General features: G+C 61.1%; 3 protein-coding genes across 3 annotated transcripts; 2 read left to right on the top strand and 1 right to left on the bottom strand.

The window, feature by feature from the left end:
- Positions 1-319: 319 nt before the first annotated feature.
- Positions 320-16217, top strand: WNK4 (WNK lysine deficient protein kinase 4). Its single transcript, XM_069876695.1, has 20 exons — positions 320-646; positions 7865-8037; positions 8381-8601; positions 8677-8834; positions 9722-9810; positions 9888-10107; positions 10184-10514; positions 11233-11363; positions 11433-11500; positions 11584-11725; positions 11799-11915; positions 11989-12144; positions 12389-12446; positions 12584-12736; positions 13437-13993; positions 14491-14584; positions 14668-15079; positions 15166-15368; positions 15487-15584; positions 15667-16217. Exons 1-20 carry the CDS (start codon positions 320-322, stop codon positions 15682-15684), a joined length of 3726 nt encoding a protein of 1241 aa, XP_069732796.1. The 3' UTR covers positions 15685-16217.
- Positions 16218-16414: 197 nt separating this feature from the next.
- Positions 16415-17193, bottom strand: COA3 (cytochrome c oxidase assembly factor 3). Its single transcript, XM_069877324.1, has 2 exons — positions 16944-17193; positions 16415-16779 (listed from the first exon to the last, which is right to left on the bottom strand). The coding sequence occupies exons 1-2, from the start codon at positions 17152-17154 to the stop codon at positions 16667-16669; spliced, it is 324 nt and encodes a 107-aa protein (XP_069733425.1). The 5' UTR covers positions 17155-17193; the 3' UTR covers positions 16415-16666.
- Positions 17194-17316: 123 nt separating this feature from the next.
- CNTD1 (cyclin N-terminal domain containing 1) lies at positions 17317-23397 on the top strand. The gene is made up of 8 exons (XM_069877318.1): positions 17317-17339; positions 18305-18540; positions 18625-18700; positions 18932-19106; positions 19644-19806; positions 20782-20926; positions 21394-21490; positions 22372-23397. The coding sequence occupies exons 2-8, from the start codon at positions 18369-18371 to the stop codon at positions 22531-22533; spliced, it is 990 nt and encodes a 329-aa protein (XP_069733419.1). The 5' UTR covers positions 17317-17339; positions 18305-18368; the 3' UTR covers positions 22534-23397.
- The last annotated feature ends 63 nt before the right edge of the window (positions 23398-23460 follow it).

Genomic DNA, 23460 nt, shown 5'->3' with positions numbered 1-23460 from the left:
TACCCGGTGTCAGTACCCGGTTCCCAATATCAGTACCCAGTGTCAGTACCCGGTGTCAGTACCCGGTGCCAGTGCCGGTGCCGGTATCGGTACCCGGTATCAGTACCCGGTGTCAGTGCCGGTGCCGGTACCCGGTGTCGGTACCCGGTATCAGTACCCAGTTCCCGGTGCCGGAGCCGCAGCCGCAGCGCCGTCGGGGCGGGGGGGGGGGGCGGTGCCCGTGGGGGGCGGGGGGGGCGGTGCCGGTGCTCCCGGGGCTCCCGGTGCTGCCGGCGCTCGGCGGAGGCTGCGGGCCGGCGGGCGGCGCGGGGCTGCCCCGATGCTGCCGCAGCCCGAGCCCGATCCGGGCCCCCCCGGGCGGCCCCCGCCCCGCTCCCGGCCCCGCCGCCCCCCGCCCCGCGACCCCCGCCGGCCCCGCCGCCCCTCGGCGGAGCTGGAGCCGACGGAGGGGTCCCCGCCGCCCCCGGGACGGCGCCGGGAGACGGAGGAGACCGAGAGCGAGGAGGTGGAGACCCGGGCGGTCGCCACCTCGCCCGACGGCCGCTTCCTCAAGTTCGACGTCGAGATCGGCCGCGGGTCCTTCAAGACCGTCTACAAGGGGCTGGACACCGAGACCACCGTGGAGGTGGCGTGGTGCGAGCTGCAGGTACCGACGCGGACCCCTGTCAGTCCCCTCAGACCCCTGCCTGGTCCGTTAGATCCCTGTGAGTCCTCTTAGACCCCCGCCAGTCCCCCCAGACCCCTGCCAGTCCCCTTAGAACCCTGCCTGCTCCCCTGAGCCCCTGCCTGCTCCCCCAAGCCCTTGCTGGTCCCCCAAGCCCTCCCCAGTCCCCCCAGTCCCCTGTCAGTCCCCTCAGACCCCTGACAGTCCCCTCAGACCCCTGCCTGGTCCCTCAGACCCCTGACAGTCGCCCCAGACCCCTGACAGTCCCCTCAGACCCCTGCCTGTCCCCTTAGACCCCTGCTAGTCCCCTCAGACCCCTGCCTGTTCCCTCAGACCCCTGCTAGTCCCCTCAGACCCCTGCCTGTCCCCTCAGACCCCTGTCAGTCCCCTCAGACCCCTGCTAGTCCCCTCAGACCCCTGCCTGTCCCATCAGACCCCTGACAGTGCCCCCAGACCCCTGCCTGCTCCCCCAGACCCCTGCCTGCTCCCCCGAGCCCTTGCTGGTCCCCTTAGACACTTCCCTGTTCCCCCAGACCCCTGTGAGTCTCCTCAGACCCCTGACAGTCCCCCCAGACCCCTGCTAGTCCCCCCAGACACCTGTCAGTGCCCCCAGTCCCCTGCCTGTCCCCCCAGTCCCCTGTGAGTCCCCTCAGACCCCTGACAGTCCCCCAGACCCCTGCCTGTCCCTTTAGACCCCTGCCTGACCCTTAGCCCCCTGCCAGTGTCCTTAGACTCCTACCTGCTCACCCAGACCCCTGCCTGTTCCCTTAGAGCCCTGTCAGTCCCCCCAGACCCCTGACAGTCCCCTTAGACCCCTGCCCACTCCACCGAGCTCCTGCCAGTCCCCTCGGACCTCCACCTGCCCCCCCAGCCCCCTGCTCGTTCACCCAGCCCCCTGCCCGCTCACCCCAGATCTTCTGCCCACTCCCCTGAGCCCCTGCCCGTTCCCTCAGACCGCTGTGAGCCACTCCCAAACTCTACCCGTTCCCCCCAGACCCCTCTCTGCTCCCCCAACCCCTGCTTGCTCCCCCCAGACCCCTCTCTGTTCCCTCAGCCTCTGCCCATTCCCCCTGCAGCCCCTGCTCGTGCCCTGTCCATCCCAGCCCCTCCGCAGGGAGCGGGCAGCGGCCATCGACCCTCCTCTGTCCAGTTTCCCCAGTCTGGGCAACTCCCCGGGCACTGAGCCCCTCTGCCCACCGCTGCCCGACCCTCAGAGCATCTCCCCGGGGCTGGATCCCCTCCCGGTCAGCGCAGGGACCCCGCGCGTCCCCCGTGCCAGGCGTGCCGGTGCCCTTCTGCAGCTGGGCTGGGGATCCCCTCGCTGTGCCCATCGCTGTTGGTGCCTCGGCAGCGCACGGGGCTCTTGGCCTCGACCCAGGCTCCCTGCTAACCCCGCTGCTCCTGGCTCTCCTGCCCATCACGTGCTGTTTTCCATTTGCCTCGCCTCTGCCTGCGCTGTACGGAGCACCTCGGGACGCTCCCAGCGCCAAACCCTGCTCCGGGGGGGTTAACAGGTGGATCCAGGACCGGCTGCTGGGGCTGAGCACCCCGATGCAGTCTCAGTGCCCACCAGATTCAGCTTCCCTTCCCGCGGAGGTGCCCTCTCCGGTGCCAGACACCACACATCCCTGTGCCAGTGCTGGAGCTGGCTCTGAGGTTTGCCCCGAGAGCCCTCGGCACGCTCGGGGCGCACGTGGCTGCGGCGAGCCTGGGCGTCAGTCGGGAGCAGGGGACGGTGCGACCTTGCTGAGCTCGGGCTGCTTGACCTTGGCTGGAGCGGTGTCCACAGGCACCTGCGTGTGGTTTCTGCGGCGCTGCCGGGGGCTCGGTGCTGGGAGCCTTGTGGTTTCCCAGGTGTCTGGGTGGTGCCCCCATCTCCTCTCTGCTGCCGCCCTGCAGCCCAGCAGCAGGATGCTGAGGGCAGCGGTGAAGGTGTTGGCTCCACAACACCATCTTCTTATTGCTTTTGATGGGCTTGACCTCATCCAGAGAGATGCGCAGGAAGGGCCGTGCTGCGGGGCTCCGTTTTCCCCTTGGAGACCCCAGGGAGGGGTTTCGATGAAGTCCAAAGTCTCCAACAGGCTCCTGACCCTGAGGTGGCTGCTGTGGTTGGGAGGTCCAAGTCCTTGTTTACACAGAAAAACGTGTCTTACGAGTTTGTTGTCTTGTTCCTAAAACCTTTGTGCAGCTGCAGGCGGCTGCCTTGGGCTGGGTCCTTGGGGTGGCTGCAGCCCAGCAGTGCGAGAAGTGATTCTGAGATAGCAGTGGGTGATTTCTGGAGGGGCTGACTGGGGCCTCTTAGCGAGGGAGGTGAAGTCTTTGGCCTCCGCCTGCCTTCGCGGGTTGCACAATTGCTTCAGCTGGTGGCTCAGCACTCCCTCCCTTGCACGTTTCCAGCTCCATCCAAATGCTCTTGAGCTCCATTCGAGTCCTTCATCCCTTTGGTTGAAGCGCCAGCCAGCTGCAGGCAGGGAAGGGCTCTCCTTGGTGAGCCCAGGACCTTCTCTGGATGAGTCAGCCATGCCCTGCGCTTCCCTGGAGGTGTTTAAGGGACAGGTGGATGAGGTGCTGAGGGACATGGTTTAGTGATTGATAGGAATGGTCGGACTCAATGATCCAGTGGGTCTTTTCCAACCTGGTGATTCTATGATTCCCACCTGGCTGGCTCCGCGTCTCTCCCTGTGAGTCTCAGACATTCCCCAGCTCCCCAGCGCTGGCAGCTGGCGCCACAGCTCCCTGTCCTGCTCGTCCCTGCTGCTCTATCCGCACCCGGCTGGGTCAGGCAGCTCTCGTGCACCTCCTGGGGCTGGATGTGGCCCCCGGTGCCCGTCCTGCAGTCCAGGACAAGGGGGCTGGGGCTCTGTTTGGCACAGAGCTGGTAGCCGTGTCTGTGGCAGCTTTGGTGTCGTGCGAGGTGGGTGCTGGGGGACGAGGCTGCACCCTCCTAGGTGGAGGAAAGGGGCTCAGGGAGCAAGGAAACTCCAATGCCCCAAGTCCAGCCGGCACACGCCAGCCCCACTGCCCGCCCTGCCTGCCTGCTGGAGCCCTGGAGAGCTGGCAAGGCGTGTGTGCAGAGAGGCCGAGCTCCTGCTAGGGACCATCCCATTAGCATCCCAGGGCTGGGAGACCCAGCAGACCTGGATTTCCTCTGCTGCTCGCTGCCATCCCCGCAGGGGAGCACAGCCCAGCTGTAAGCAAGAGTCCCTTGAGGGCTGGTGGGTGCACAGCCCTGGCTCTGATCCCCCCTGCTTCCCAGCTCCTGATCCCTCCCCCTTCCCTGCTCCTGATCCCCCTCTTCCCCACCCAGATCCACCCGTGTCCCACTGACTGCCCTTTATCCAGTGTCTCTTGTCCCAAAATCCACGTCCCACGAGGGGCTGAGAGCACAGAAGCAGACTTTTTAAAGTTTGTGTTTTTTTTCAGGAATCGTGCAAAGAATCAGACACTGTGACACAAATACGGGATTGGAACCGCAAATAAAAATGGTTGTGGTTCTGCCCTTTTAAAAATAGCTTTGTCCTGTGTCTTTCACAGTTCTCTTTTTATTGCCTTTCAATTCTAAATGAATAACTGACCTCAGTCCTGACCTGTTCTGGTCCGGAGAGCCTCGTCCAGCTGCTGTGATGGCTCCCAATCCCAAATCCCAGCTCTCTGTGCTGTCCTCACCCTGCCCTTCCCTCCTGGAGGTCGTTTTTGCTGTCCCCTGCTTTCCTGTGGGACCCCTCTGGGGACCTGCCTGTCCCCCCTGTGCCGCTGCCCCCTGGTCCTGAACACGGCGTCTGTCTTTGCCTCCTGCCCACAGCCCCGCCGTGACCTGTTTGTGCTTTCCAGCTTTAGACCAGGCACTATTTCTGTTGATAGGTGCTGCAGGCAGCAGGGAAGGAGGAAGCAGGGAGGAAACCAGAGGCCCAGAGCGGGATCAGGCTGCAAATACCTGGCTACGAGCGGTTTTCCTGCGGGTCCCCTTGGGCTCCCTGTGGGCAAAGTGCAGCGGGCGCTGCTCCCGCACCCAGGTCAGGCAGGTAACCTCAGCTGAGGGGCACTTTTCATCCTAAAACCCTGCACATCCCATGCTCAGCCCATCCTGCCTGCGCTGGGGTTGGGATGGGGGCTGCAACTGAGCCTGGCGAGGCCCTAGGGCAGCACCCAGGGCTCAGCCCCACAGCGAGTGGGGAGCTCTGCCTGGGAGATGAATGAAGGAGAACCTGGGAATTTGCTTGGCCGGGGTTCTAGAGGCTCGGAAATGTGAGTGTGTTCACACTTGTGTGCTTGTGAGGGTGCACGAGGTCACAGCTTGCCGAGCAGTGTGGGGCAGAGCCACGCTGAGGAGCAGTGGGGCACCCGCTGTGCCAGGAGCTGGGGAGCTTGGGACCTCCTGCAGCTGGAGGTGCGGTGGCGATGGCTGGAGGGAGGCCACCTCCTGTGCCTTCTCCACACCACACGTGGTGTCAGTGTGAACGTCCCTCCAATGCATGCGTGCCCCCCTTTTCCAGCCGTGCCTAGCTGGGCTTTCCCAGGCTGCCACCAGCACCCCCTGCGTGGGGCATCACGGGCGCCGCGAGGGCTGCGGGCTCCGCACCAAGTGCTGGTGCTTGCTCGTGCTAAGATGAGCCTCCGCCACAGAGGCAAGAGCCATTCTTGGCCACCACACCTGCCCTCTCTCCTCCTGCGCTGGCCTCAGCTCCCACCGTTGGCCGTGCTGGGCTCGCCAGCAGCCAGCTCCTGGCTCGCAGGAGGAGGCTGGAGCGCTGCCACCCAGCTCCTCACCCAGCTCCGCGCCGCCATCCCCGGCGTCCTCCCCTGCCCTGCACGAGGTGCTTGTGAGGGAAGGACACGGTGTCCCTGCGTGTGGTGCCGGGCGGCGGGGATTCTGCTGGCAGCCCTGCCCTCTCCCCAGCACCCAGTTCCTGCGTGCGCAGCTCCTCTGGCTGGTGTGGAGCTGGGGGAGTCCAGCAGTCCTGGCTTGGACCCCCGAGACCTTGCTCCAAGCTCCTTGGAGAGGGGTTCTGCTTGGGGTTTGGGGTGCTGGCATGACTGCTCCAAGCAGGATCCCCTCTCGCTGACCTCAGAGAGCTGTGGCCACCCGTGACTCCCTCCTTGCCCCCTGTTTGCAGCCAGTCTTGGCTCCCCAACACTGTTGCAAGTTTGTGGGGTGCGGTGAAGCTTGTGGGAGAGCGGGGGGCCAGGGGGTCCGAGGGCGGCCGTGTCGCTGGGCAGGGCAGCCAGTCAGCTGCTGGGCTGCACGGGGGCTTCGGTTGCTGTTTTCCTCCTCGGGTATGAAAGGTCCCATTCATCCCATCGCAACAGGGCTCAGGTTCTCATCTGGGCTGAGCTGGGTCCCTGAGCGTGTGTTAAAAGCAGAGGGGATTATGGAGCGGCTCCAGCCCGGCCGTGGGGCCGGCTGTGATGCAATGAAAATATTACGAAAGCTGATGGATGGCGGCTGGCGGCCAAGGAGCTGAGAACGGCTCTGGCGGTGGGAGCGCGGTGGCCGCCCGCGGCAGCTCGAGTTTCTTTGGCTCCAGAAACATGGGCTGGATGGGGGTCCTGGCTGGACAACCCCAGGCTCCGAAGTGGCTGGGACTTATGGGGTCTGGGGCTGCAGTGGAGTTGTCCCAGAGGATGCTGCTCCGCTCCTGTCCGGAGCTAAGCAGGACCCAGCTCCTTCTGGGTCTGGTTGCCACCTCCCCCCTTCCTGCACTATGGGGGCCGTGTCCCTTCAAGACAAGGGGTCTGCGTCCTCCCTGCCAGCCTCAGCTCTGCTCAGCACCCATGTCAGCACTCGGCTTTGGTTTCCACTTTAATTAACTCAAGCAGGAGGAACATGGAAAAACTTGGGCTGGAGCCTCCCCCGCCTGCTCTCCCCAACAAAGGCCTCATTGTGGCCACCCGGCATCCTGCCACGACGGTGCCCAGTGCCGGGAGCTGGAGGTGCCCCCGGACAGGGGCTGGGCTGTCCCCGGGGGCAGAGGGGCTGCGCTGGTGGGCAGTGACCATTGCAGAGCCCCCCAAGTCCTCTTGCCTGGGTGGCTCCTCACAGGGGGCCAAGGGGTCTGAGTGCGGCTTGGTCAGATCATAGAATCATAGAATCACCAGGTTGGAGAAGACCCACCAGATCATCGAGTCCAACCATTCCCATCAATCACTAAACCATGTCCCTCAGCGCCTCGTCCACCCGTCCCTTAAACCCCTCCAGGGAAGGGGACTCAACCCCCTCCCTGGGCAGCCTCTGCCACTGCCCAGTGACCCTTTCTGGGAAAAATTTTTTCCCTGATGTCCAGCCTGAACCTCCCCTGGTGGAGCTTGAGGCCATTCCCTCTCGTCCTGTCCCCTGTCCCTTGGGAGAAGGGCCCAGCTCCCTCCTCTCCACAACCTCCTTTCAGGGAGTTGGAGAGAGCAATGAGGTCTCCCCTCAGCCTCCTCTTCTCCAGGCTAAACACCCCCAGCTCTCTCAGATGCTCCTCTTGTTCTCCAGCCCCCTCCCCAGCTTCGTTGCTCTTCTCTGGACTCGCTCCAGAGCCTCAACATCCTTCTTGTGGTGAGGGGCCCACACCTGACCCCAGGATTCGAGGAGCGGTCTCCCCAGTGCCGAGTCCAGAGGGAGAAGAACCTCCCTGGCCCTGCTGGCCACGCCGTTTCTGATCCAAGCCAAGATGCCATTGGCCTTGGCCACCTGGGCCACTGCTGGCTCATGTTCAGTTGCTGTCAACCAACACCCCAACATCCTTCTCCTCCAGGCAGCTCTCTGGCCAGACTTCTCCTAGTCTGTAGCTGCCCAGGGTTGTTGTGGAGCTGGAGAGCCCCATCGTGTGATGGGGTGATGGGCACGAGCAGGGATGGGCAGCCCCAGCACAGGGTGACTTGCACAGCAGGAAAGCACACGGGCTTCTCGCTGCATCATCTGTCATGGGAGACCTTGGCCATCCCTCCCCAAACCATGGAAGAGCGGCTCTATCCGGAGCGGCGCTGTGGAACGCGGAGGTGTGGGGTGAGACCATAGGTGGGATAGCCTGAGCCCTATGTGAATCTCTGTGCTGGGGGGCAGCAGGTCCAACCCCAGCTCTGCACTACAGCCACAGCAGCCCCGTGGCCTCATAGGTAGGGAGCGGGGACGAGGACGTGAGGGTCTCTTGTAAGCATCCCTCTTGTGCTCGCCGGGGACCCCGTGCGCCCCTCTCACCTCCCCACCGGCTCCTGCAGACGCGGAAGCTGTCGAAGACGGAGCGGCAGCGGTTCAGTGAGGAGGTGGAGATGCTGAAGGGACTGCAGCATCCCAACATCGTCCGCTTCTACGACTCCTGGAAGTCATCCATCAAAGGCCAGATCTGCATCGTGTTGGTCACCGAGCTCATGACATCCGGCACCCTGAAAACGTGAGAAGGGACCCACCAGGCTGGGGTGCACAGGGGAGGGGATAGGCTCCCTGCGGTGACAGGGAGGTGAGGGTGGGTACTGCTGGATGTTTGGAGACCCAGGGGCTTCACTGGCATCATCCAGTGCAAGGACGGTGTGGCCTGGGCACCCCTGGCTGGCTCCTGGGAGCTTGGCTGCTCCTGGGCTGCATTTCTCTGCTGCTTCTGCAGAGCACTGAGAGCCCCTGACTCCAAGATGCTCTTTGCCACTCGCCCTGCGTGGGCACCTGCGTGCGGATGGGCTCAGCCCAGCAGGAGGAGGGTGGGCTGGGCTGTGGGGCTGAGCCCTGTGGGTCTCCTGTAGCTACCTGAAGAGGTTCAAGGAGATGAAGCTGAAGGTGCTGCAGCGCTGGAGCCGGCAGATCCTCAAGGGGCTGCATTTCCTGCACACCCGCTCACCCCCCATCATCCACCGCGACCTCAAGTGCGACAACATCTTCATCACGGGCCCCACCGGCTCGGTCAAGATCGGGGACCTGGGTTTGGCCACGCTCAAGCGAGCCTCCTTCGCCAAGAGCGTTATAGGTGGGGTCCTGGTGCGGCTGGGCTCGTGGGTGCTGTGGGTGCTTCAGAGGTGCTGAGCCCCATCACCGCCCCCAGGCACCCCCGAGTTCATGGCCCCGGAGATGTATGAGGAGAAGTACGATGAGGCGGTGGACGTCTACGCCTTTGGGATGTGCATGCTGGAGATGGCAACCTCCGAGTACCCCTACTCAGAGTGCCAGAACGCCGCTCAGATCTACCGCAAGGTCACCTCGGTGAGCGGCCCCGGCCCCAGCTGGTGCTGTGGGCGTGGGAGCTGGGGTGAGGGGGCTTGGGGGGTGCTGGAAGGGACCTCAAAGCCCACCCAGTTCAACCCCCCTGCCATGGGCAGGGACACCTCCTACTGGATCAGGTTCCTCCAAGCCCCATCCAACCTGGCCTTGAACCCCTCCAAGGATGGAGCGGCCACCACTGCTCTGGACAACCTGGGCCAGGGCCTCCCCACCCTCACAGGAAAACATTTATTCCTAAAATCTCATCTCCATCTCCCCTCTTTCAGCTGAAAACAGTTCCCCTCACCCTGTCCGTGCACTCCTTGATCCAGAGTCCCTCCCCAGCTTTCCTGGAGCCCCTTTTCCATACTGGAAGCTGCTCCAAAGTCTCCCCGAAGCCTTCTCTTCTCCACACTGGGGGAGCTGTTGTTGCTTTGCTGCTCCCCAAAACGTGTCACCATGCAGGTTGTGCCGGCAGCTAAAAATAGCGTGGCTGGGGCGAGGGCGCCGTGCCAGGGCACGGTGCCTATTGAGGGCAAGGGGGACACAGCTTGGCCAGACCCCGTGTCCCTCGCCCTGGGCTGCCAGAGTGTTAATGGGGTGGAACGGGAGCGGGTCGGCTCGGCCACCCCTTGCCCGTGGCACCGTGGCTGCCCCGGCTGGTCCCAGCTGGCTCCTGCCTGCTGGGGTGGAAACCTGGAGCCCCAGGGCATCCAGAGATGCTCTGTCCCCACGTGTCACCTGTAGGTGATGGGGCTGTAGGGCCACAACTCCTTGGGAGCATCCAGCAGCACCGTGGCCCCGTAGAGCCTGGGTTCAGCCCCTGGCCCGGGAACCCCAGGGCTGTGGCAGGATCCGGCACAAGAGACGCTGACGCTTGTCACCCCCAGGGCCTGAAGCCCAGCAGCTTCTACAAGGTGAAAGTTCCGGAGCTGAAGGAGATCATCGAGGGCTGCATCCGCATGGACAAGAATGAGAGGTGGGGTGGGAGCAAGGGGTCTGGGTGGCAGAGCCCCTCACGGCCCCGTGCCCCGTGCTGAGCTGAGCTCCCTGCAGGTACACCATCCAGGACCTGCTGGAGCACTCCTTCTTCCAGGAGGACACGGGGGTGCACGTGGAGCTGGCTGAGGAAGACGATGGTGTCAAGTCTGGGCTCAAGCTCTGGCTGCGCATGGATGACACCAAGAAGCTGCACGGCAAGTACAAGGACAACAACGCCATCGAATTCCTCTTCGAGCTCTACAAGGACGTGGCAGAGGAGGTGGCCCAGGAGATGGTGGGTGCCGAGGCGGAGGGACCATGGGCACTGAGGGGTCCCTGTGTCCTGACATGACGAGCCCCCTCCCCTGCAGGTTGTCCTGGGCTTCGTCTGCGAGGCTGACTACAAGCTGGTGGCCAAGGCGGTGCGGGACCGTGTGGTCGCCATCAAACGCAAGCGAGAGAAGCTGAAGCGTGCCCAGGATGTGCCGTCGCCTCTGGAGCCAGAGCAGCCGCCGGGGGTCTTGCGGTTGCTGGATGAACTCAAGTCCCCACTGCCGCCTGGCACCCCCACACCTACCCCGGCTCCCCCCGGCTCCGGGGATTCTGTTTTCAGCAGCAACTTCCCACCAGAGCCCGAGGAGCCAGAGGCTGACCAGCACCAGCACTTCACCTACCGGCACACCAGCTGCTCCTCAGCCACGTGTGCGTAGGCAGCGGGCGAGGGGACAAGCAGGGCAAGCCGGGTGGGAGGCAGTTGTGTTCCTCCTCACCTCCAGCCCCAAAGCCTTTTCCTGGGGGTGCAAGCTGGGGAGACGCCTTCATCTCCAGCCATGCTCACACGACTGCTCCTTGAATCCTGGGTTCAGTTCTGGGCCCCTCACCACAAGAAGGATGTTGAGGCTCTGGAGTCAGAATGGCCTCAAGCGGAGCCAGGAAAGGTTCAGGCTTGACATCAGGAAAAAGTATTTCATGGAAAGGGTCATTGGTCCCTGGCAGAGGCTGCCCAGGGAGGGGGTTGAGTCCCCTTCCCTGGAGGGGTTTAAAAGACGGGTGGATGAGGTGCTGAGGGACATGGTTTAGTGATTGATGGGAATGGTTGGACTCGATGATCCAGTGGGTCTTTTCCAACCTGGTGATTCTGTGATTCTATGACTGTGCGAGGTATCATTGGAGAGGGGCAGATTTAGACTAGACATAGGAATTTCTTCACTATGGGAGTGGGGAGGCCCTGGCCCAGGTTGCCCAGGGAAGCTGTGGCTGCCCCATCCCTGGAGGAGCTCAAGGCCAGGTTGGATGGGCCTTGGGCATCCTGATCCAGTGGGAGGTGTCCCTGCTCATGGCAGGGGCGTTGGAATTAGATGATCCTTAAAGTCCCTTCCAACTCAAACCATTCAATGATTCGATGACTTCTTCTCCGCAGCCGACTGCGAGACAGATGGCTACCTGAGCTCCTCCGGCTTTCTGGACTCCCCAGACCCAGCGTATCACAGCTTCTCGGCAGGGGATCCCGCCAGCCCACCACCCGCCCGCCCTGCACGCTGCTTCCCCACGGTGCGGGGGGCTCCATGGGGCTGGGGTCAGGGCAGCTGTGGCACCATCTCACATTGTCTTTTCCTGCAGAGCATCGCGGTGCAGCTGCCCACTGAGCATCTCCATCCCGCAAGCGGCTTCTCCTCGCCGGTGGACAGGTGAGGCTGTGGGAATCACAGGGTGGGGAGCGCAGTGGGTGGGAATGATGGTGCTGATGCTCCAACACCGGCACTCCCTGCAGCTACGCCTCGGACGTGGCATCGGGCATGAGTGACGGCTGCGAGGGGCTCTCGGCCAGCGAGCAGAGCACCAAGCTGCCACCCAAGCGGGCGTCTGGGAAGCTGCTGCGGCGCCGAGCCCGGTCCAGGCTGCGCATCACCAACGTAAGCACCGGGGGGGCTGGGTGGATGGGTGGGTGGATGCTCTCTGGGGCTAAGCCAGCCCTGCCACCCACAGATCTCCGATAACAACGACCGGGTGGTGGAGTGCCAGCTGCAGACCTACAACAACAAGATGGTGACCTTCAAGTTCGACTTGGATGGGGACAACCCGGAGGAAATCGCGGCTGTCATGGTGAGTGAGAGGTGGTAGCGAGGGTGGGGGCTGCTGGGCCACGTCGGGTGTTGACCAGCTCCTCCGCCCTCAGGTCCACAATGAGTTCATCCTCAAATCGGAGCGGGACGGCTTCATCCACCGCATCCGGGACATCATCCACCGCGTGGAGACCCTGCTCCGCAAGGATGGGCGCAGCACCACCGAGGTGCCCGAGAGCCCCGAGGCCGAGCGTGGCGCAAGCAGCCCAGTGAGTGTCCAGCCGGGAGCAGACCAGGGCACAGGGACCCCCAGCCCCGAGCAGGAGCAGCCCCGTGCCTACAGCTCCAGGTCACTCGCCTGCTCCTGCAATGGGTTGTGGTGCCCCACTGCCTGGTGGAGCCGCTGGCTCCTGTCCCTGCATGTGGTGGGGACACGGTAGGAGCCAGCAGGGGCTTGGCTCAGCCTGTCCAGGGTCTCTGCCCTGGTGCTGGGCTCAGCCTGATCCCTTTCAGCAGGCAGACCTGCAGATGCCAGAGCTCTCACGCTCCATCTCCTCGTCCTCGCTCAGCGGTACGTCTCAGCCCAGCGTGGCCTCTTCCCGTTCCCCCAGCCCCACGCAGGGCAGGTGACGGCCCCGGCTGAGCTCAGGGGTCCCAAGGGGCACACCCTGACCTGGCTGAGCACTGGCTGTCGCCCCTGTGCTGCAGACTTGGGCTGTGCCAGTCCCAGCCTCTCAGTCCAGTCACCGGTCCTGCCATCGCTGAGCAGCTCCCAGTCAGAGAACGACCTCACCAGCCCCACGGAGCCACCAGCTGCCCCAGCCCCTGAGCAGCAGCCAACGCTGCTGGGGTCCCCCACAGGTACTAGCCCTGTAGGGCCAGGCACATCCATCCCTCTGGGGCTGCTGGACGCAGCCTGTGCCAACTGACCATGAGCCAGCAGGGGCCCAGGCGGCCAAGAAGGCCAATGGCTCTTGGCTTGGATCAGACACGGCGTGGCCAGCAGGGCCAGGGAGGTTCTTCTCCCTCTGGACTCGGCACTGGGGAGACCGCTCCTCGAACCCTGGGGTCAGTTCTGGGCCCCTCATCACAAGAAGGACGTTGAGGCTCTGGAGCGAGTCCAGAGAAGAGCAACGAAGCTGGGGAAGGGGCTGGAGAACAAGAGGAGCGGCTGAGAGAGCTGGGGGTGTTTAGCCTGGAGAAGAGGAGGCTGAGGGGAGACCTCATTGCTCTCTGCAACTCCCTGAAAGGAGGTTGTGGAGAGGAGGGAGCTGGGCTCTTCTCCCAAGGGACAGGGGACAGGACGAGAGGGAATGGCCTCAGGCTCCACCAGGGGAGGTTCAGGCTGGACATTAGGAAAAATCTTTTCACGTAAAGGGTCATTGGGCAGTGGCAGAGGCTGCCCAGGGAGGGGGTTGAGTCCCCTTCCCTGGAGAGGTTTAAGGGACGGGTGGATGAGGTGCTGAGGGACAAGGTTTAGTGATTGATGGGAATGATTGGACTCAATGATCCAGTGGGTCCTTTCCAACCTAGTGATTCTATGATTCTCCTCTCTCCACAGCCTCCACGCAGACCTGGCCCCTCATCTCTACAGCTCCCTCCTGGCTGACGGCATCACCCATGCTCCCTCAGACCCCCCCAAGCACCCCTGGGAGCCCCATCCCGCCATCCCTGCCCCAGGCTTTCGCATCCCCACTGCCACTCCCCACATCCCCCGTCCCCAGCAGCCCCCTGAGCCCCACTGCCACCAGCTCACCCTGGTCCCCCACCGCCCCGCTCCTGTCCCTGGCCAACGTCTTCTCCCTGGCAGTGATGAGCGTGGCGCACACGCTGCTGCCCGCCGTCTCCTCCATCGCCAGCTCCGGGGGGCACCTCTACCCGCAGCTGCTGCCGCGGCCGCAGAGCTTGGTCCTGGGACCACCACGCTTCACCTACCCTGACCCTGCCAGCATGGCCAAGGCCACCCCGGCCAGCGCTGGGACCCTGGGGTCAGCGGGGGCTAATGTCCCATTCTCTGCCCCAGTACTGGCCCCACTGTGCTCTGCAGGGAGCGAGGCTGCAGGGACAACGGTGACATCGCTGAGCACGTCTGCACCAGGGAGCCTGGAGAGCAGCATGGTGAGGGGGGCAGAGGGTCTCCAGGGTGGGACGGGGCTGTGGCTGCACGTGCTGCCCTGGGCTCAGACAAGAGACGTGGTTTAGTGATTGATGGGAATGGTTGGACTCGATGATCCAGTGGGTCTTTTCCAACCTGGTGATTGTATGATTCTAAGAAGGCCCTGGGACCAGACGAGAAGTCCCTGGGACACAGGGAGCAGGTTCCAGATCGCAGGAGCAGCAGAGCAGGGTCTGGGAGGGGGTGGCTGATGGCACTCGGGTGCCTGCAGGGATGGGACTGGCATCCCCTGTGATGCGGGGAGCACCGAGTGGGTGGCGGCACCCCAGAGCAGCACTAGGGGGCCTGGGGTGGGGCGGCTGATGGTGTTCCAGTGCCTGCAAGGATGGGACCAGGATCCCCGGGGATGTGGGAAGCACCAAGCGGGTGCTCCAGAGGGACCTCAGAACAGCAATAGGGGCCTGGGGTGGGGCGGCTGATGGTGTTCGGGTGCCTGCAGGTGCCACCCGGCTCCAAGCCCAGCCGCGCACTCATTATCTCGGAGTCGCCAGTGTCCAGCGTGCCCAAGATCCGGCTCTCGACCATCAACGAAGGTGAGGTGGGGAGGGGCCGCTGCACCCTGCGCCTGTGTTCTCCTTGCACCCCCAACCCCATCAACTGCCTCTGTCCCCTGCAGAAGCCAAGCCCCGGATCCTGGGCCGGTTCCAAGTGATGCCAACGAAGGACCCGGCTGGGTTCTCCCTGGTGCCAGGCAGCGTGGAAGGCGAGCGGCGCGGGGCAGAGCCGGCAGCGAGGAGCTCCCCCCTGCCCGCAGCCCCCGACACGGGGATCAGCACGAGCAGCGACTCGGGCTCGGTGCTGGGGGCAGCTGAGCGGGATCCCGAGGCGGCGCTGGCTGAGGAGGGGACGGTGGTGCCAGCAGAGAGCGACCGGGATGGCCCTGCGGAGGAGAGCACCGAGAACGCGCCACCGGCCGTGCTGAGCCAGGTGTGGCTGAGCTACTCCCGCAGCTTGTCCTACCTGAGCAGCGATGACAGCGAGAGTGAGGACGAGGAGATCTGGGAGGAGCTGCAGATGCTGCGCCAGAAGTGAGCAGGGCAGAGGTTGCAGGAGGGGACGGCGTCTCTTCCCTGGTGGCCCTGGCTCAGCTGCCAGCCTCTCATTTCTCCCCCAGGCACTTGGCCGAGGTGCAGCTGCTGCAGAGCGCCCAGAAGAAGGAGATCGAGGAGCTCTACCTGCGGATGGGGAAGCAGCCGCCGCTGGGCATCGTCTCCCCCGCCGCCATGCTCTCCAGCCGCCAGCGACGCCTCTCCAAGGGCAGCTTCAACCCCTCGCGCCGCAACAGCCTCCAGCGCCTGGAGCTGGCGCAGCCCCAAGGTGCCGCCCCCACTGTCCCATCTCCCTCGCAGGGCGCTGGGGAGGCTGTGGGACGGGGAGCGGGGAGGGCACGGGTGCAGCTCGGAGGCCTCCGCTCAGGGCTGCTCTGTCCCAGCAGGCATCATGCGCCGCAACTCGCTGAGCGGCAGCAGCACGGGCTCGCAGGAGCAGCGGCTGAGCAAGGGGGTGACCTTCGCCGAGGACTTCGGACGCATGGTAAGGGGCGGAGAGGGGCTGATCCTGCTGCCGGCAGCGCTTCCAGCAGGAGCCAGCTCACCGCTGTGTGTTTCCCCAGTAGCCGGCTGGCCAGGAGTGACTTCATGAACTACCTCAACCAAGTGCCTACGGCCCTGGGATGGTGAAGAGCCCCTACACCCCTCATGGGGATAGCGCCAGCCCCGGGGCGGCCACCACCCTCGCACCAAGGGGTGCCTGGCCCCCACCTGCGCCAGCGTGCCACTGCCTCTGTATCAGAGGGAGGGCAGCCCTGTCCCATGCTTCTCCTCCGCTTTCTTCCCTCATTGTGCCCCAAGGTCCCCTCCCCACCATTCCCAGCCCATTTCCTCAAGGCGCCGCCGTCCTTCATGGCTTTACTCCACATTGAAGCCACCAACCCCACCCCAGCCACCAAGCTGCCCTCCAGCCCCACTCCCTGCGTGGGGCCAAGCCCAGAGCCGCCTCGCTTGCTGCTGCCCTCGTCTCGCCCCACGCAGCTGAGACCCAGTCAGCTGCGGAGCAGGAAGATGCCTCCCTCATCCCCGTAAGGCGACGGAGCTGCTGCACCAAGAATGGCAGCGGGGGTACCTTGTTACGAACCGATGTCTAAAAACCATTTTCATAAATACGGATTCAATATAAGCAGGGTCTGTCTGTCTGTCTGTCTGGCGGGATGTGGGTCCTTGCTCTTGGCTCATGAGAACACAAATGAGTAAGAAGATAAAAAGCAAACCAGAAAACCGCCCCATCTCAGCAGATGCTGGTGTGGTGACAAGATCCTGAGCTGGACTGTGCCCACTGGCTGCTTTAACAAGAGGCACAGATGCGGGTTCCAGACAGTGTGTTTATTGGGGAAGGTGACAGGCAGTCACCCCTGCCCTACCCAGCAGAATTCCTGGGCCTGTTGGCTTCTCCAGGAGGGGTGGCTGCTCGCAGGGGAACCCCAATTCCCCAGACAACACCGCAGGCCTGGGCAGCCACCCCGTGCCCGGTGCCAGGCGCTTCCCCTCCACTCCGGGTCCACCCTGCCCCACGGGGGCCGCTGCTCGCTCGTGGGGTAACCGGGGCCGGGCTCTCTCGGCTCAGCTCGCTGCGCCCTCAGCCCGAGCACGGGCCCGCGCCCGCGCTGCCTCCGCCTCCTGCTCCAGGTCGTCCAGAAACCGCTCCTGCGACACCGAGTAGAAGGTGTAACCGTCTGCGGGAGTTAAGGAAAGCGGCGATGGGCGGGATGGGGTCAGAAAAGCAGCGATGGGAGCAGGGGTTAAAGAAAGCTGGGAGAGTAGGGGGCTGCGTGGTAAGGGAAGCTACGAGCCAGGCCCACCCGGCCGCCCTCCAGCCCCTCCCGGTCCCGGAGGATACAGATGCCTACGGCCACGGCCCCGACGACGGCCGCCAGCAGCGCGTTGCGGCTGCGGAGCCGTCGCCGCAGAGCGCGCTGGCGCTGGGCGAGCTCCACCTGCGCCATGAGGCGGCGCTGCTCGGGACTCAGCCCCGGCTCCCGCTGGGGGTCGATGCGCCGCGCGAAGGCCGCCTCCCCGCCCGGCTCCCGCGGCGGCGGCGGCGCCTCCATCTTCCCCCACGGCCACTTCCGCGTCGCGCGGGGCGCCACTTCCGGCGGGTGGGAAGGCGCTGGGGTGACGTCACTTCCGTCGGAGGCCACGACCAATCGGATCGCGCTGGGGGGCCGCAGCGTCGCGCGATTGGCTGCGGCGCGACCACGTGACCCGGAAGGCGCCGGGGCGCGGCCGTGAGGCGGTAGGGCAGGGCCGCCCCCGGCCCCGTTACCGGGGATCCCGGCTTCCCGCTGGCCTTCCCCGCCCGGCCTCCTTACCAGGGGTCCCTGCTTACCGCTGGGCCTCGTTACTGGTGTTACTGGCTTCCCCTAAGCCTCGCCCGCCCGGCCCCGTTACCGCTGGCCCCTGCACTCACCCACCCCCACCCCCCCAACTGTAGCCCCGTTACCGCTAGTCCCCGGTTCCCACCAGGCCTCTTTGCCTCACTTAATCGTCTCTGTTACTAGCTTCCCCTTGGCCACTACGCCCGTCTGGCCCTGTTACCTGGGGTCCCTGCTTCCCACCGGTCCTGTTGCTGGCAGTCCCTACGTCTCGCTGTCTCCTGCACGCTGCCTGACTGGCCCCATTACCAGGGCTCCCCGGTTCCCACTGGCCCCATTACCAGGGCTCCCTGGTTCCCACTGGCCCCATTACCAGGGCTCCCCGGTTCCTACTGGCCCCATTACCAGGGCTCCCCGGTTCCTACTGGCCCCATTACCAGGGCTCCCCAGTCCCACTGGCCCCATTACCAGGGCTCCCAATCCTCCTGCCCTCCTGGCCCCATTACTACTTGCCCCTGCACACACCCCCCAACTGTAGCCCTGTTACCACCAGGCCCCTTTGCCTGACTTCATCTCCGTTACTAGCTTCCCCTTGGCCGCTACGCCTGCCTGGCCCCGTTGCCACGGGGCCCTGCTTCCCACCGGTCCTGTTAACGGCAGCCTCCACTTCACGCTTGTTCCTGCCCCCGCCTGACTGGCCCCGTTAGCAGGGCTCCCCAGTTCCCGCTGGCCCCATTACTGGGTGTCTCTGCTTCCCCCTGGGCCCTGCCCTCCTGGCCCCATTACTGGGGGTCCCCGCTTTCCCTTGGGCCCTGCCCTCCTGGCCCCGTTACCAGGGCTCCCAATCCTCCTGGCCCTGTTACCAGTAATCCCATCTCCCCCCCAGGCCCAGCGTATGAGGAGGTGCCCTGGGAACTGAGATCACCCACCAGCTCCCTGCCTGGACCCTGATGGGATCCCAGGCGCAGGCAGTGCCGCGGTGCCGTGACCCCGGCCCCGTGTTCGGCGAGGTGGCTGCCGAGGTGATCGAGGGCACGCTGATCCGCCTGGCCGCCAAGAACGAGCAGGGCCTCAGCGAGCTGGTGGACGAGGCCGGGTGCTTCAAACAGACACGGATAGTGGGTGAGGCTCCTTCCCGAGGCAGTCTGCTGGGCTGTGATCGGCTCTGGGACGCCGCGGTGAGGGTTTGCTGCCCTTATTTTGCAGAATTTGTGTTCCTTTTGGCTGAAAAATGGCACTTGGACCACTCGGCAAGGTACCAAGCGGTGGAGTTACTTGAAAGGTAAAAAATACCCTGACTGCTCTGTGTATTTCTCCTTTTCCTCACACTGTGCCTGCCCTGTACCACTCAATCAAACCACGAGTGATGGGGGTTTGCCTGTCTAGAGCTTTGTCTCTACTCGTTTAATTCAAATTAACACCTATCCACGTATTCTGAGTACATGTGAAGTTGCTTTTCTGCTTTTTTCTTAGCAGGAGAGAACCTTTTTCAAAACGGTTGTGGTTTTTGTAGGTTTATGATCAAGCGAGTAGAACAAATCCATCAGTCTTCCAGCGAGAACATTAAAAGTCATGAGAAAGGACAGGGGAGCAGGAGGAGCTCTCTGAAAGATCAGCTGTACGACACGTTAGTCCTACGGCTTGTGTCGTGCATTCAGCTTGCAAGCAAACTTTCTTTGCACTACAACGTAAGCCAGAAAAAAACATTTCCTGCAGGATTTCTTAGCAGTGTGAAAAATGTTGGATGGGGCTTGAAGCGCCCTGATCCAGTGGGAGGTGTCCCTGCCCATGGCAGGGGGTGGAACTGGATGGGCTTTAAGGTCCCTTCCAACCCGAACTATTCTGGGATTCTATGAAATGTGAAGGGTATCGAACTGGAGACCTAAATCTCCGTGACCTTTTAGGGCAAGTTAATCATCACTCATCCAGTCACAATTAGTCAGGAAATGTTGCTGGTAGTGGAGGAAAACAGTACAGGCAGCAGCTGTAGTTGTCAAAAGTGGCTAAAGAGGACTTCCACTGTCTGGGGAAGGTCTGTGGAGAAGAGGAAACCTATGGGAAGAAGGGACAAGCTGGATTTCTCATGCCAGCTTGAGAGATGAGTCAGGCAGCTGGGGTAGTGGGCAGCATCCCCCTTGGATTCAGTGAGAGGAGTGGAGAAGGGAGGTGCTTTGTTCTTAGCCTTAATGCCTAGAAGATAATTTGTCTTTTTCCCCCCTTTTCAGATCGTTAACAATGACACTGCTTTAAAATTCCTGCAGTCCTTAAAATACTCATACACTAAACAGGAGTTGCTGGAATCGGAGCTTGCTGTTTTAGAAACACTGCACTTCCAGATCAACATGTCGACTCCTTTGGCGTACGTGGAATTGCTTCTGGAGGTTTTAGGTAAGAGCATCTATAGGAGAGAGGGGGCGAGAGGTTTTAAGAGCGTAACAGAGCTATTACTGATCTCTGCCAAGTGTCTCACGTTACAGATTTTGCCGTGCAGGCACACAAACCTTTTCAGATTGTCCTGGGCTTCACTTTTCAGGCGAGACCTTTGTCTGTAGTAGAATCTAGTAGGGCGCCACAGGATAAAAAGGATCCAACACTACTGGAGAGCGTCCAGAGGAGGGCACGGAGTTGGGGAAGGTTTTAGAGGAAAAGCTGAAGTCACTTGGTCTGTTGAGCCTGGTGAAGAGGAGAATGAGGGGAGACCTTATCGTGGTCTGCAGCTTCCTCACACGGAGAGGAGGAGGAGGAGCAGGCAATGAGCTCTTCTCTCTGGTGACCAATGATAGAACCTGAGGGAATGGCAGGAAGATGTGCTGGGGAGGGTTAGGTTGGACATTAGGAACTGGTTCTTCCCCCAGAGGGCGGTGGAGCACTGGAACAGCTCCCAGGGAAGCAGTCACAGCCCAAGCCTGACAATATTCCAGAAGCCTTTGGCCAAGGCCCTCAGACCCACAGGGTGAATGTTGGGGTTGTTCTGTGTAGGGACAGGAGTTAGACTCGATGATCCTTGTGGGTCCCTTCCAACTCAGGACATTCTCTGGTTCTGTGATAGAATCTGGAGGCTGTTGTTGAGCAGCCAGTCAGGATTTGTTCAGTGAAAGAGCTGAGAACTCACAAAACTCAGTGTGAGGCCACTTGTTCTACAGTCACTTATCATTTTCTTCACCCAGGTCTGGTGACCTGTGTTTCAGAATGAGTGAAATGATACTGAGATCGAGACAGCCTACGGCACGAGGCCATGGCGTTCAGAAACAGCAGGCAGCTCTCCACAAATCTTCCTCCCTCACTCGCAGTAACTAACGATGCTTTCTCATTCAGTTTAATGACTCAAAATGTACAGCTGATGATGTGTGATCTCCATGCTAGGACATAACGGCTGCCTGCTTCCTGCAAAACCTTTACATCAGATGTGCATGGAGCTCCTGGACTTCTCCTACCTCATGAGAGATACCATCTACGACACTTTGCTGAAGATCGCCATCGAAAATTCCACACCCAGCAAACTGCAGGTGTAAGCAGCTCACATGGCCATTGCTGAAAAGAACTGTTTGAATTTAAAACTCTAAAACCCCCTAAGAAATAGCAGCATAATTCACATTACACCATTTCTTAGGCATGTTTTTTAAAAAAATTGATTTGGGGGGCTTTCAGCACTGTTTATTGATGTACCAGTGCAAAGCGATGTGCTTCACCACGTCTCCTTTAGGAAAAGCACTTCAGCACTGGAAGGGTGTGGATGTCTTAGAGTGAGTGCAGAGGAGGCCACGGAGATGATCTGAGAGCTGGAGAACCTCTGCTATGAGGACAGGCTGGGAGAGTTGGGGTTGTTCAGCCTGGAGAAGACAAGGCTCGGGGGAGATGTTAGAGCAGCTTCTAGTGCTTTGAAAGGGGCTCCAGAAAAGCTGGGGAGGGGCTTTTGATCAGGGAACTGTAAAGCCAGCAGCGTTTTACACCAGAAGATGTTTTTCACTTCTGCAGAGCAAAGTTTTTGTCTGTGAAGGAAGATTTCATGCTCTTGGCCGTGGGAATCATCAGCACAAGTGTGTTCATATTAAACCCTGGGCTCTGGAAGCAGGTACAGTCACTTCTGAACACGTAAACAGCCTCCACATTGTTTCTAACATGTTTAAGTGCTGCAAAAAGAGAGGTGGGCTCTGGGAATAGCCTGAGGGAGGTGGTAGCATTCAGCTTCTTAAGCAGGAAGGCTCCCGCTTGCACTCATGTAAGCTTATCCTCACACTTTGGCTTTACAGCCAGGCTGAACCCCCAGCCTTTGTTTTGTTAATGGGTGGAGAACAATCCCATGGGACAACTTTCTACCCAAACTTAATGAATGCAGAATCACAGAGTTGTTCAGGTTGGAAAAGACCTTTAAGATCATCGAGTCCAACCGTAAACCAAGTGCTGCTGACTCCACCACTAAACTGTGTCCCTTTGTGCCATTTCTCCATGTCTTTTTAAATCCCTCCAGGGATGGAGACTCCAACGCTGCCCTGGGCAGCTGGTTCCAATGCTTGACAATCCTTTTGGTGAAGTAGTATTTCCTAATATCCACTTTAAACCTTCCCTGGCACAACTTGAGGCCATTTCCTCTTGTCCTATCCCTTGTTTCTGGGGAGAAGGGACCAGCACCCACCTCACCACAACCTCCTTTCCAAGCGTTGTAGAGACCGATGGGGTCTCCCCTCAGCCTCCTCCAGGCTAAACAGCCCTCAAGCAGATAAACCCTCCTGCCCAACTTGATGTGCTACACCAGCCTTTTACAGATTGTAGCTTTTCCATTGCTTCTTTCGTAAAAAATCACAAACTAAGAAAACCCCAACCAAATAGAAGGCCCTCCCGAGAGGCTTTGATTGCTGATTGAGTGTATGCATGAGCACTGTTATTCTCATTAGATTTGGGGGTCTGTAACTTGTGTCTCTTGGGCACTGCAAGCGAGAGTTGTCTGTCTTTAAGGTTGTGGAGCACTTAAACTGTGTCACTGGCATCACGTCGCAAAGTATCTTGGAGTTCTCTTACGCAGTGCTGAAGCACATCATCGGCAGCACCACCCCGACACAGCACTACAGGAACAGTGGAACAAACGCTCTGGAGAGCAGGATTGTGCTGCTTAAATAAGAGCTGCCTTCCACAAGCAGTTGCTACCACCTTGGCAGCAAGCTGCTGTGATACTGCACAGGGAATCCAGCGCCATTTGGCTTTAGTTTTGGTTTCAAAGCCAGGTATTCTGTCACATTTTGTGTGTTCTGTGTTCATTGGATAAACTTGTTCATTCAGGCCGTGCACCAGTGCTGCGAGGGGAGACGTGCAGGAGCAACGCAGCCTTCAGAAACACCTCTTTCAGCATCAAAAGGTTTATCATATGAGCTACATCTTCAAAGTCAGGAATACGTTTGCTTTGAATAAGGAGAAAACTCTAGGAAGGGTCACATGTTCTGAGAAAGCATTTGTGTCTCTAGTGTTCTGCTTGGGGTCACTGGAGTGATGGAAACAAGTCACACCCCAGTCATTAGAGAGCTGTGCTTGCTTACTCCACTTGCCTTTAAAAAGATTAATCTTTTGTCTCAAGCAGCTGCTGCAGCTCTTTACCATCTCCCTTCCTTCCCAGCACTTGGAGCTTATGTGCTCTCACCCTGTAAAAGGCAGCAAGCTGCCCAGGGTTGTGAAAAGGGAAGAATCGCACTGGTTTTGTTGTTGTGACAGCAGGTATTTATTCAGCACAGCCAGGGCCTGTTTCCACAGTACCTGGCACACGCCCAGTGAAAGCACTGTCTGTGTGGAACAGTGTTTTGCTGTTCACTCCACCTCTGTCCCAGAACAGGCTGCAGGAGGATCACAAATAGCCAGTATCACCACAGCCAGTGGCATTTCAAACAGTATCCAACCCTGCGAAGCGCAGTGGCACAGAGAAGTGCTGATAGGACTGAGGTGGTTTTACTTTGGACTCTTAGTTGCCCTTTAATTACCAAGCAGAGGTCCTGTCAGTTCTAACATTTTGCTTTTCTAACCTGTTTGTGAAGCTGTAACAGAGCAGGATCAAACTCA

This window comes from Phaenicophaeus curvirostris, chromosome 26 (assembly GCF_032191515.1).
Source record: "Phaenicophaeus curvirostris isolate KB17595 chromosome 26, BPBGC_Pcur_1.0, whole genome shotgun sequence".
NCBI lineage: Eukaryota > Metazoa > Chordata > Aves > Cuculiformes > Cuculidae > Phaenicophaeus > Phaenicophaeus curvirostris.
This window is presented reverse-complemented; position numbering and strand designations above follow the sequence as displayed.

Excerpts from the sequence above, each read along its gene's own strand:
- CNTD1 (XM_069877318.1), top strand. The coding sequence starts at position 18,369 with ATGGGATCCCAGGCGCAGGCAGTGCCGCGGTGCCGTGACCCCGGCCCC. Across the intron at positions 18,541-18,624 it reads CAAACAGACACGGATAGTGG|AATTTGTGTTCCTTTTGGCT; the intron begins GTGAGGCTCCTT and ends CTTATTTTGCAG. Across the intron at positions 18,701-18,931 it reads GCGGTGGAGTTACTTGAAAG|GTTTATGATCAAGCGAGTAG; the intron begins GTAAAAAATACC and ends TGGTTTTTGTAG.
- COA3 (XM_069877324.1), bottom strand. The coding sequence starts at position 17,154 with ATGGAGGCGCCGCCGCCGCCGCGGGAGCCGGGCGGGGAGGCGGCCTTC. Across the intron at positions 16,780-16,943 it reads GGCCGTGGCCGTAGGCATCT|ACGGTTACACCTTCTACTCG; the intron begins GTATCCTCCGGG and ends TAACTCCCGCAG.
- WNK4 (XM_069876695.1), top strand. The coding sequence starts at position 320 with ATGCTGCCGCAGCCCGAGCCCGATCCGGGCCCCCCCGGGCGGCCCCCG. Across the intron at positions 8,038-8,380 it reads ACATCCGGCACCCTGAAAAC|CTACCTGAAGAGGTTCAAGG; the intron begins GTGAGAAGGGAC and ends GGTCTCCTGTAG. Across the intron at positions 9,811-9,887 it reads CGCATGGACAAGAATGAGAG|GTACACCATCCAGGACCTGC; the intron begins GTGGGGTGGGAG and ends AGCTCCCTGCAG.